At 42.4% G+C, this 14,130-nt stretch overlaps 1 protein-coding gene across 1 annotated transcript in view; it reads right to left on the bottom strand.

Moving 5' to 3' along the window:
• LOC145395224 (uncharacterized) overlaps nt 1-13,325 on the bottom strand; it is a 28,332-nt gene extending 15,007 nt beyond the window's left edge. Inside the window, exons 1-2 of the mRNA XM_080268912.1 lie at nt 13,167-13,325; nt 195-305 (exon numbers count right to left, since the gene is read on the bottom strand). Of these exons, the coding sequence (XP_080125038.1) occupies nt 195-305; nt 13,167-13,325 (270 nt within the window). The remainder of the gene's footprint in view (nt 1-194; nt 306-13,166) is intronic.
• Nucleotides 13,326-14,130: the final 805 nt, after the last annotated feature.

Raw genomic sequence — 14,130 nt, 5'->3', positions numbered from 1 at the left:
TTTCTCTGCTCCGTGATGCTGTAATGCCAAGTCCTACAGGCATCACCACCATCATCCATACCTCCTGTCTCATCATCATACATACATACATACCTCCCTTCCTCATCATCATCATCCATACCTCCTTCTCTCTCTCTCTCTCTCCCTCTCATCATCATCATTATCATACCTCCTCTCTCTCTCTCTCTACATACCAAAGCATGTGGCGACAGAGAACTCTTATCCTTGGTCTTGCCTGCGTTGGTCACCTCTTCCAAAAAACTTCTCAAAGCCTCTTCATTATAGTTGGCAACCTCCTCGTATGCCTGGTAATAAATAAAATAATAAAAATACATCATCATCATCATCACAACCTTTTTTTTTTTTCCCACCATCATAATAATAATAATAATATATATAAAAATTAACAAATCATCATCATCATGTTGTCTGCAGATGATACTGTGCTGTTAAGTGAAGACGAAGGGGAGCTGCAAGGCTTGGTGGACGAGGTTGGGAGTGTAAGAAACGGTATCTAAACATTGGACGCAGCCTGTGTCATCTGGTACCGAAAGGGTTAATTCCCATTCACAATTGTAACACAATTACATGTTTTGTGTGCATGCTGGGGTATCAGTCAACATACACCTGCCTTTTAAGATATTTATTACTGTTTACACACATAATTCAACTTGTCACTTTTGACCTCAAAAATTATATATTACTGTTCATAACTATGTAGTGGCCAATGAATAAGCATGTCACTCAACAGTTTCAAAGCATGGTGACCACACATGCAACTGTATAAACAACAGGGCTGAGGCAGGGATGGTATTTCAGTCCTTCATATCTACAGTACATCATTTTCCACAACCAAACTCCACCACCAAAGATGCCCAATGATGTTTTGTGTGTGTGTGTGTGTGTGTGTGTGTGTATGTGTGTGTATGTGTGTGTGTGTGTGTGTGTGTGTGTGTGTGTGTGTGTGCGCGCGTGCTGAACTGCAGACCACATAGGCCTAGCTATGAGGCACAATGAAGAGGTGAACAGGCCAAACTGCAAGCCTTACAAGAGGTACAATTTATCCATCTATAGCCAAACACCTTAACCCAGTAAGAGGTGGCCACAAACAAATCACCTCCATGTTGCCCTGTCCCCTGCCATTTCACTGCCCTCCCCCCAACTCACACCCCCCTCTCTCATATCTATCTAAAGCCCAACGCCCTAATCCAGCAAAGGGTGGCCGCAGACAGAACACCTCCAAGTCGTTCTGTCACCCACCATTTGACTACCCTCCCCCCAACTCACTTCCCCCTCCCTCATATACCTCTCTAATTTACCGTACACTGGATATAAAACACTCACTAAGGGGAGGAAAAGCACTCCACTTAGTATTAGCCCATCAGGGGTTTATGCACCAACCACACAGAAAAGTTTTGAGTCCCTCTTTGACTGGAGGTGATGCAATATTTGTGTGGTACCTACACAACACAGGAAGGTATAAAACAAACCTGTAGTTTTAAGTTATGATGAATAAAAACAATCGAATATAACGGATTTTCTGATATAACCTGTGCCTCTCCACCCAATTAGTTTATGGTAAGGATTCACTACAAAACAGACTTGAGATGATTCAATATTTGTGTGGTACCTACACAACACAGGAAGGTATAAAACAAACCTGTAGTTTTAAGTTAAGACAAATAATAACAACTGGATATAATGGATTTTCTTATATAACCTCTGCCTCTCCACCCAATTAGTTCATGGCAAGGATTCGCTACAAAACAGACTTGAGATGATGCAACGCTTATGTGGTACCTACTGCACAAGTGAACATATGTAACAAACCTGTTTTTGTAAGTTAAAATGAATAACAACAAACGGATATAATGGCATTTCTGATAAAACCTGTGCCTCTCCACTCAATTAGCTCATGGCAAGGATTCACTACCAAACAGACTTGAAACGATGCAATGCTTGTGTGGTACCTACACAACGCAGGAAGGTATATAACAAACCTGCATTTATAAGTTAAAATGACCAACAAAATTTGGATATAACAAATTTTCCAAAATAAAACCTGCCTCTCCATGTAATTAGTTGATTATGGCAAGGCTGCACTACAAAACAAACTCACACAACCATCTCAATCTGACAATAAAATGCCAACCTAGGGAGGGAAGTTACACACAACCACAACGATGATGATGATGATGATGATAATGAGGAGGAGGAGGAGGAGGAACAGAAGGAGGAAGAAGTGGGTGACTACAATGATGATGATGGAGAGAAAAGTCACAATAACGATGATGACAATTACAACTATGATGATGATGACGACAACAATGATGATGATGATGATGGTGGTGATGATGACGATGAGGGGGAGGAGGAGGAGGATGGAAAAGTCACAATACTGATGATAACGATAACACCCATGACGACGACGACGACGATGACGATGGCAGTAATGACAATGATGACGGAGGGATAGTCACAAAAACAATGATGATAATAATGATAATAATACCACAGCCCTCCAGTATACACAAGGCAATCTAGACAACAGTTTGTTTACCTTATCATGGCAGGGGTTCTCATTCTCTTGCTGCTTGCTTTCCCCAACTCAATGGCAGAATAACACAACACTACAGCACTATATCCTTTCCACAGCACTTCTTCATGACTAGCATATTATTCAAGAGTCAGTCTCATCACAGCAATGCCATGGAGTCACTGCAATATCTGGCGTACATCCTTTCCACAGCACTTCTTCATGACTAGCAAATTATTCACGTGTCAATTTTGTCAAAGATATGCAATGGAGACACCGCAAATTCAGGCGTACATCCTTGCCACAGCACTTCTTTGTGACTAGCAAATTATTCACGTTTTTTTCACAACTACACGTTGAAGTTAGGGTCACTGCAAATTCAGATTTACATCCTTTCCACAGCACTTCTTCATGACTAGTACATTCTTCAAGTGTAAATATCTTGTACCGTTATGCACTGATGTTAAAGACACCACAATTTTAAGCCATGTTAAAGTGAAGAGAGTACAGGCAGCAAATTTGGCCAAAAGCTTGTAATCTCATCAGCTAAGGTGGCTCCCTAACACCTCTTCCTTAGCTATTTATTTTGGATCCTGCTCACTGATAAAATATTGTACCATATGCGCAGAGTTTGGTGATATTAGAATGACTTTGACTACACAGAAGACGATCATACTGTAGCTACAGTAGGCAAAATAAATCACTTAGAAAAAGGTGTTAGGGAGCTTCCGCAACCACCGAGACTATGGGACAGAAGAAAGCAGAGACGAAATTTGGGAAGGAGTATCTCTCTCTCCATAGCCAGACGCCATAATCCGGTAAGAAGTGGCCATTTATCTTTGAGTAAGTTCTACAGGGAGGGGCACTAATCCTCCACCAACCCACTTGTTGACACGTGGGGAACATGTATGGGTTGGTTATATGGTTACCACCCAGCGTTGTCAATGGTTTCCTGGCTTACAGGAAACCCCATTAGGCTTGTCACTCGATGTAAAGCCACAAGAAAAGGAAAGAAGAGTAATAAAAGGTGACAGGAATGATGGAAGAAATAGGAAGAGAGGAGGACAGACACAGAAAAAGCATGATAATGGTGAAGGAAGAAGTAGGCAGCACTACAGCAAGTGAGTGGGTGACGGTGAGAAACACGAAGAGAGGAGGACAGACATTGAAAATGAATGATAAAGGTGAAGGAAGAAGTGGGCAGCACCATATTAAGTGAGTGGATGATGGTAAGAGATAGGAAGAGATGAGGGCTGACACAGAAAAAGAATGACAAAGGTGAAGGCTGAAGTACGCATCACTACATCCCGAGAGTGGATGATGGTGAGCAATGGGGAGGAGGGAAGCCACAGAAAAAGAGTGATAAAGGTGAAAGAAGAAGTAGGCAGCACTACATCAAGTGAGTGGATGACGGTCACCACCACCTACCACAAAAACAGACGGTAAATTCTGGCCAAGTCAGAGTGAGGAGAGTATAACAGAGTGACCGGCGTGGTATGGGGGTGAAGTGAATGCACACTGGCCTATCTTATCATTGTATCAGCTGGGTGGGAGACTCTGGCAGTGTTCACTCTGCTGTACTATACACACTATCTACTGGTCCCATTATCTTCCACCCCTTACACTGATTCATGTCACTTGCCCCTTAAGTGGTGATGGACGGAGGCCTTCATGTCCTGGCACTGATATAACAGGCGGATTCCATCTATCTAGCCAGACGCCTTACTTCCGTAAGGGGTGGCCACAAACAAATCACCTGCATGTCACCCTGTCCCCTGCCATTTTGCTGCTGTCTCCCCACACCACACACCGCTATGATGGGCAACACCTGTGAACATTATGCAATCTAACCCTAACAGTCTAATAAACTAATAATTATAATAAATATTAATAATGCTAATATAATAATAAATAAATAATAATAATAATAATAAATAATAATAACAATAATGAAAAAGGTAAATATCGCTGCCATAAAAAAATTCGCAAACTGATCTTTACATGAAAAATTACACAACCAGCAAGTGTTGAAAATCATGCAACGTGCAAATCATGAATGTGTCTGTCTATCTATCTATCTATCTATCTATCTACCTGTCCCCAGACTCCTTTATCCTGTGCAAGTGGCCACAAACAAACCGCCTACACATCGCCTTGTCCTCGACCATCAGGCTGCCCTCTCCCCAACTCACACCTCCCTCAATCACATACCTCACCACCTCATCCCTCCATCTCATCCTTGGTCTCGCCTTCCCCACTCTCACTCATATACCTCACCACCCTATCTCATCCTTGGTCTCCCCCTTCCTCCCTCCAACTCACACCCACTCTCCTAGTCAGTCTCACACTTTCCACATGGCCAAACCATCTCAAGGTACTTCCCATAATGCTTTCAAACACATCCACATCAACACCACAACGCTCCTTCACTTCCACGTTTGTCTCTCTCCATGTAACTCCACATCCACATCAAAACCTCAATGGTCATTCATTTCCTAATTTCTCTCTCACTCTCTCTCTACACAGCTCCACATCCACACACCACCACAACACTCCTTCACTTCCTCATTTGTCTGTCTCTCCACGTAACTCCACATCCACACAACACCACACCACTCCTTCACTTCCTCATTTGTCTGTCTCTCCACGTAACTCCACATCCACAACACTCCTTCACTTCCTCATTTCTCTCTCTCTACATATCTCCACATCCACACTAACACCACACCACTCCTTCACTTCCTCATTTGCCTGTCTCTCTGTACATATCTCCACATCAACATCACAACATTATTCCTCATTTGTCTGACTCTCCATGTAAACTCCACATCAACACCACAATGCTCCTTCACTTCCTCCCTTGTCTGTCTCTCCATGTAACTCCACATCCACATCAACACCACAATGCTCCTTCACTTCCTCATTTGTCTGTCTCTCCATGTGACTCCACATCAACACCACAATGCTCCTTCACATCCTCAAATCCTCTCTCTCTCTCTCTCCACATCAACACCACAATGCTCCTTCACATTCTCATTTCTCTATCCCTCTACATAACTCCACATGCTCCTTCAACCCCTCACACTCTTGGCTTGCCTTTTACCAGCAGAAAAGCATTGAATTATAGACGGTAAAAGCACACTATATACCACAACAACAAAAACAATCACCATCATCAATCCTCCTCCTCATCATCATCACCAATCCTCCTCATTATCATCGTCAATCATCAGTCACTGTCATCATCATCAACAATTACGGTATCATCATCATCATCATCATCGTATCATTAACATCATCAATCATCACTGTCATCATCATCATCATCTGCAATCCACACATCCTGATCACCAAGCACTGCAGAATCTCATAAAATGTTATCTAATTTGCATATATTTATACCTAAATGAGTTTAACTACTACTGCTGGCTAATGATGGAGAATTATGGAATCTAAACTATATATATTTGATGAGAGAGAGAGAGAGAGAGAGAGACGCAACTCCCACACAGAATTATGCAATGAACACAATGGACTATCATGCAATGGGGAAGGTCAATAATGTGTTTAATCTGCCTAAATATATATCTGAATGACTTGTGGAGAGAATGGAGAGCAAGAGACTGACAAGGAGAGTGTATGTGAGTGAGGAGGAGGCCAAGGATGAGATGCAGGGATGGAGTGGAGAAATGTATGAGAGAGGGGGGTGAGAGCTGGGGGCAGGGCAGTGAAATGGCAGGCGACAGGGTGACATGGAGGTAATTTGTTTGTGGCTACCCCTTATGGGATTAAGGCGTCTGGAATAGACATATGGACAGACTTGTTGTTGCTCGATTCTGGTCCATCTGATCGAGCACACCTGTCAACCACAGGCAAGCAACTGCCCCATAGGTTCCTCACATCACTTAACCTGTGTGTGTCTAAGGCTGTAACCCCCTCCTTCCTTATTTCCTTTTGTAGGTTAATTATGCAGAGTATGGTGACGACTGAAGGATTTGTATAACACAGAATACGGCAGTAAGGTGTAATAAGTAAAATAAATCACTTGGGAAAAGGTGTTAGGAGCTTCTTTAACTGATGAGAAAAAAAGGCTTTAAAGTGGCAGGTGCTGTGAAGTAGGATTTATATAACACAGAATACGGCAGTAAGGTGTAATAAGTAAAATAAATCACTTGGGAAAACGTGTTAGGAGCTTCTTTAACTGATGAGAATAAAGGGCTTGTGTTGCAGGTGTTGTGTAGTGCACCATTAACATTATGTGTACTGTGCTATTATTATTATTATTGGATTATTATTATCATTACAGGTATTATTATTATTCTCCTACGTGCCTTACTTCTACACACCTCATGGGGCAACACAGGATTAGATGATGAATGAATGATTATTATTATTATTATATTATTCTACAAACTGTGCATATGTCACTTGTAAGTCAACCCAAACCGAATCTAAACTGGTTACTGTGTTGGGCTGGGAGATGTCCTGATCCAAGCCTCTCTAGATGAACTCAATTATACCAACTTAGGAACACCGGTGATGGGTGGATGTCAGGAGGGGGGCTTGTGATATACAGGGTGATCTAATCCATGTACTGGATGAATACCAATAATATATCCTGCTTACATCAACACCACAACATTCCTTTATTTCCCCCTTTGTCTGTGTCTCTCCATGTAACTCCACATCCACACCAACAGACAGTGTGTGAGTGTGTGTGTGTGTGTGTGTGTGTGTGTGTGTGTGTGTGTGGGAAGGGGGTTGTGACAGACAGTGATCTAAAGGATTTACCCATTTTTTGACGAACACACTTAATATATCCGTTTACGTTACCTCAATTGCTGTTTTCACCGCATCTGTTTGCCGATTTTTTGTTTCATTTCAGTCAGGCCACAATCATACAATGCTCCAGTACAACTTCTCAAATCCCAACATCCAATTTTCAAAAACCTTCACTTTCCTAAATATTTTTTTCATGCAATAAGGTGTTGAAATCTGTCGGCATACCATCCATGTGTATTTCATGACTTTATTTAAGTACAAGTCTATCTGTTTATCTATTGCCAGATGCCTCATTTCTGCAAGGGGTGGCAACGAACAAATCACCTCCATTTTGCCCTGTCCCCTGCCATTCTGCTGCCCTCCCCCCAGCTCACACCCCTCTCTAATATACCTCTCCACTCCATCCCTAACAACAGCCAGTATGCTAGTAATACAAGATGCAGTCAGGCCTTGCTATACGTTTGTTTGTTAAGTGATAAACTGCCACAATGACGGACTGGAGGTTATGCCCAGTTTTGCTATGACAATGGCATACAGTAATCTTTCTGAGTTACTTGGCTGTTATGTTACGATATATTGGGTTAGGCTACATTTGGTTTGGTTACGTGGGGCCAAATGTATGAACTGTAAAATAAATTAACTACTGTAAATCAATAACTAAATGAGAATAAAAGTACAAATCAAATAAATAAAAACCACGGGAAAAATGTGTCACATAAAAAACACGTGTGGCAAACTTAATCATATTTCCTCACATAACAAATATTTTTTCAGTGGAAAATTTCAAATTTTTTCACTGATTTCCAAAAGAGGGAGGGGGAGAATGAGGATGAGATGGAGGAGAGATGTACTGTATATGTAAGAAGGGAGCTTAAGTTGGGGGGAGAGCAGGAAATGGCAGCCACCCCTTATGGGATTACGGTGTCTGGTTATAGATGGATGGATAAAGAAGAGGTAATGCAACTTCCTAAGCATGATAAAACATAGGAACCGTGCAGTTTTACTACTGGGCAAACACGGGTTTTGTGGATAATTTTTTATGTGATTTACTTGATTCTGACACTCATTTCTTGCACAAACGACTTGATTCCCTGCTTCCCCTTCCCTGAACTCCCCCCATCAACACTCATGACAATGAGGGGTTTTGGCTGGAGTTAATACAGGGAAAAGAAGAATTTCCACAGGAGAATGGTGGATAGATTAAAGTGGATTTTATTGAATACCACCCAAAATACTGAACTGTATTTCATCCAAACCTAATCACTGCTATCCTAACTGGGGAACTCTGCCCCCATAGACCCCCACAGCAATAACCTAACCTTGTCAAACTAAACCAGACCACAGGTAGAGAAAATAACAAAACAGCTGAGGCTATTAATGATAACATGTCTGCTTCACACACCCACAGCAGTGTGTACAACCTTGCCGACAGGACCTGTTGGTGCATCCGAACCTAACCCAACTGGCAGGCTTTGTCCCTCACACCCCCAATAATGTTAACCCACTAGGAATGCCAATAAACCTAACCTTTAAGCCCCAAAATCCATTATATAAACCTGTGAAAAACCACCATCCACCATCACACCTATTTCACTGAGAACTTCTTTTGAACATAATTATTTTAAGAAAATACTAACTGAGCAAAGTCTATTTCTAAAATGATTATGTCATCAACGAGGGTAAAAATACAATGAAACAGCACAGTGCACACCAAATTACGGATAATTTCCACCGTAGACCCGAGGCATTAACCTAACCTTAGCTCACCAAACTAGATACAGGCGGGTCCCGTTATATGAGTGGGATGTGTTAATGGAGGAGTGTGTGGCTAGCAAAAACTAGTATAACAGAGTGACCAATAGGATGGAGAAAACTCGTATAAGGGAGCACATAACTTATGGGAAAGACAGTTAGGCCAAGTGACGCATGTGGATTCTGGAGTGCGTGGATAGCAGAAACTTGTATAGTGGAGTGAACGATGAGATGGTGTAAACTCGTATAAGTAAACTCATATAAGTATATAATTTATGGGAAAAACATTAAGGTACAGTGACCCTCATGGATTCTCATATCATCAGTTTCTCATGTACAGGATGCTTGTATAACAAGACCTGCCTATACTGTATACCCAACCCTAACCTGGAAATAAGTCACTCCAGGCCTACTACTCCTTCCAGCCCAAGTCACTACGGCCCACAGTTTAACCTTTAAATTTATGTCTAAATGTACTGAACTTATGATGGATTTATAAACAAGGCTATTTTATCATTTTACTAGGTTAGGTTAGGTTAAATAATTTGGTTAGTTTATACTAACAAATAATATTTAGGTATAAACACAGGAGACCTAAAATCTACAGGGGGGGCTGGTGTGCCTGGGGTGGAAGGCTAGAGTGACTAGGGCCAGTAAAACTAGGGATGGCAGTGACCTGAAATCCCCTAACCTCTCCCTAACACACATAATGCATCTGTTATAACTAATTTTTGAAGGAGGTGGTGTTAAATACAGTGATCCATTGGTTATCTGACATATCAAAGCCCAAGGCATCTCCAGGTAATGACTTCAGAGAGTGGACTTCTCACCTGGTCTCCCCGTTGTACATACCCTAACTCTGAAAGCCAGTGTACAAGGCCACTACAGTACATCTTACAACACTTTTTCTAGTTGTTTAGCACTACTCTATCTGGTCAAGCAGACCTATAAACCACAGCCAAGCAATTACCATGGTCAACCAGATCCATCAACCACAGACAAGCAATCACCACTGCAGGGCTATATATGCAGCCCTCCACATTCGCAGATTCAGCTTTCGTGGGTCTCGCATATTCGTTGATTGCCTCTCTGAGGAGCCAAGATTCTGTTCACGGCCACAAAGTGTTGCACCACAAGTCATCAGAGTTCATCCGCCAAAACTTCAGGGACAATGGTGAGTTAACTCTGAATGTAATGGGTATGTTTACAGGAAGCTGGGGTAAACAGGCAGCTGATGACTTACCCACACTCACTGGATGCGTGTGAGACGCACTCAGTTGTGGGAGTCTGTGGATGTCATCAGGTACATATTTACCCTAACTTAGTACAGCCATACCCAATCAAAACTTATATGTTATTAAACTTTTTTATACAGTTGGTCTGTTACTATCTGTGATATTTTATGCAACTTTCAGGTCCCACATATGGTTTATTAGGTACAGTAGGTGCACACTTGCTCACATGGGGGGATTTGCGGCTGTACAGGCATTTACAGGAGGGCACAGCGAACATTCGCGGAAATTCCACATTCATGGGGGTCTGTGTCCCAACCCCTGCAAATGTGGAAGGCTGCCTGTACTCTGCTGTGACATGAAAACATGAAAAAAATGGTTACACAAGAAAAATGCAGTGGGCACACAAACCATAATGGTAAAATGGAATAAAATGGTAAAAGAGAATAAAATCATGGGACAGTACCGGTACAGTAAGCTAGAATAACATCAACAACAATAATCAGGTTTCCCCCCCCCCACATCAATCTTACCCTGGATCTTCAACTTCTAAAGAGTCATCACCATCCTCTTCCTTTTCCTTGGTGGATGGGCCATCATCACACACCCTAGGAAGAGGCATGCAAGGAATAGCAAAGGCCTGAAGCAGCAAACAACCACATGCGCCACCATAACAACTGTCCAAGAGGAGCTGGTCACTACACTGTCGCCGCGTAGGAACTGAGAACAGCCGAGGGGGGCTCTACTGGACGCTGGGTGAACTACCAAGCCAAACAGGGCGGCGCCACCAGATCATTCCCGACCAGCCAGGCGTGAAAATGTTCGTGCGACCATAATTTCCACTCGGACAAGTGTATTTTGTCCGATAAAATGGAAAAATGTACGAATAATGGTTTCCAACAGCCGGATCACAGCATCTGGGTAATGGACGCCTGGATAACAGAGGGACTACTGTGCTGAAAAGTTTTTGCCACTGATAACACAAACCCTCAGCAAACACACACAAATGCATACCATGTGTCTGCCTGTGCAAAGACAAAAATTATGCCACCACGGAAACTAAGGAAGTGAAGAAGCGTTGTGGTGTGGATGTGACAGAATGTGTTTGAAATACACTGAGGTGGTTTGGCAATGTGGAGAGGATGGAGACTGAGAGACTAATGGGGTGAGTGTGTGAGTGAGGTGGTGGGGGGAGGGGAGAGGGAGGGGAAGGCCATGATGAGATGGAGGGATGGAATGAAGAGGTATGAGAGGGGGGTGTGAGCTGGGGGGAGGGCAGTGAAATGGTGGGGGGACAGGACAACATGGAGGCTACTTGTTTGTGCCCACCCCTTACAGGATTGAGGCATCTGGCAATAGACAGAGAGATATAAAAATAAAACTATCATGAAGCAGACTTTTGCAACAGCCTACACCTACAGGTAATGCAGAGTTTACAGCTGGAGCTCCCATTTACAAGCAATGAAAATTTAATGACCGAATTACCTTTCGCAACCGTAAATTCATTTATGACACAGATTCTGCAGAAGTATTAACATTACTAAAGACTATACAATCTGACACCCAAATTCTGCAAACTGTTACTCAAGAGGACCAAGTTAGTTTTGCTGACATAAGTGGTGGCGGCCAACGCAGGGCAAAGGGTTGATTAGGACCTGAAACTCACGCATCCTTACATTGTTCAGGTAGGTTAGGTTGGGGTAAGTTAGGTGTGGTTGAATTGGGTTAGGTTAAATAAAGTTGGCCTGAACTGAAGTTTGCTCAGATTTGGTTATGTCAGTAAAGAAGAACAATTAGTGACAGACTGACCTTGGAGCCAAATTAGCCTAACAATGACATGGTGGGTGGATGCGGTTTCCATGTAAATCTGGTGGTTTTATTGATAATATTTTCAAAATTACATCTTCCTGTAACTTTTCAAAGCTATCAAAATAATAATTATATTATAGGTCAAAGAGAGAGAGAAAAAAATATTTTATGGATGCAGTCTCCTCTGCAGTTTCACCCAAAAATATATTGCTATAAAAAAAAAAAAAAAATCAAATCATGTATTGGCAACTTTTGTTACAGCCTAGGCCAACAGGTAATGCAACTTAATACCCATGTGGTCCTTCAATAATGTCTTAGGGTAACTGCAAGGAATGTACTGTGTTACCCACCAACTGCCTTCAACAGACTGGCAGTTTAAATGTGGGGAAACCAGCCAATCAGCTGTACTGCCAACCCTGAATCTAGAACACTCAATATTTATCCAATTTTCTCCAGACAAAACCTCTCCACTCCTAACACCTTTTTGAAAATCTCATTACTGATATCCACAGATGATTTTTATATGCTCAGAAGACGATTTTTGAACCTGAGGGGTTAGATATTGGCTTCATTAACCCCTTCCCTACTAGGGGGCTCTGGCAGGCTGGGTGAAAATCATACAACTTTATATATCAAAAAACGATAAAGACGCCACAGTTAGCGAATTACTAAAGGTGCAAAGTATGGCCCGAAAGGCGGATGGTGATGCATGCTTAGGTGAAATAGCATGCAGGGAAGGGTGGGGGTGGGGGGCTGGAAAATACAGACGGTGACGTAGATGAATGCAGGAACGGAGGGATGGACTAGGGGAGGAGAGTTTAGTGGATTTTCCCCTCCCCTGGCTTCTGCACGGCGAGTCACACCTCCTCCCCAGGATAGATCAAGGCCAAACCCACCTAGAGGCACAAATGTCTGGAGGGAGGGCGGCCAGACAGTCTCAAGGTGTCAAGGTTTGCGAATATTTCCACCAGGTGTCTCGAGGCCCTGAGTCGTCCCCCTACTCCTCCTCCTCCAAGTCGCCGCCTACAACAACAATGGCGTTTATTTATATCTACCTTGTCGCCCTTTCGCTTTATGTCCTCCGAGGTGGCACTGGAGGTGGTAGCGTTCCCTTCCCGTCCTCCCGCTGGCTGCTTGACGGGGTGGGAGAGGCAGGAGGAATTTATTTTGTCGGGATCACTGGAGTCTCCGTCTTTGGGATGACATGCGGCCATCTTGACTAGGCGATGTTGCCGTCCTTTGAGATTTTCTCTTCCGCTTTTTCCAATACTCCTCCTTAACCTCAATCTTACAACATCTACAATACATAATTAATTCCCGATAAATTTTCACAAAAATTTTAATATTGGTAAGATATCTTCAAAGCTTCTATATGGATTCTGAATTTTACTAGAAGCAACATTGTCTTTTAAAATTTTCGATCTCATAATGGGTAATAAATACGAAATATTATGAAATTTGTTGAAAGTTAAAGGAATCGTCAATACAACGAGATACGCAGTGGTAGGGCAGCACGCCACGTGATTGGTGGTTACGATATCACGTGACCAACCTCACCTGTGCGCACGCGTTCCTCTATATACAAACTTGAATGTCAACACCAGCCTCAAAATATTACACTTCCATAATTTGTACCAATAAATGACGCGTAAATAAATGGCTTTGGAGCTTACTGATGGCTTTGGTATACTCTTGCATCGGTTCGGCTACCAAGACGAAGTCTACGGGCAGTTTGAAACGAGAATCTCAAAGTCGTATTTCTATACTTGCTGGTTTAAATTAAACAAGCGTCTTCTATATCAACTTGCAAAGTTGTTTAAACGAAAATAATTACATTTGCCTAACGATTTTTTCCCAAATAAACAATTTTTTTATTGATATATTACTATAACCGACCTATATTACGTTACACGTATACTATCGCCCATGGGCGTTTATCCAACGTAACAAGGGAAATGGAAGCAGCAAAAGAATGGCGTATATGCAGATGCTGTATTTCCGCTGCCGTGACCAATAACA

Source organism: Coenobita brevimanus, chromosome 30 (assembly GCF_032717465.1).
Source record: "Coenobita brevimanus isolate Jiangsu-jjx chromosome 30, ASM3271746v2, whole genome shotgun sequence".
NCBI classification, from domain to species: Eukaryota; Metazoa; Arthropoda; class Malacostraca; order Decapoda; family Coenobitidae; genus Coenobita; species Coenobita brevimanus.
The sequence above is the reverse complement of the archived record's forward strand: the minus strand, read 5'-3'. Positions and strand labels throughout refer to the sequence as shown.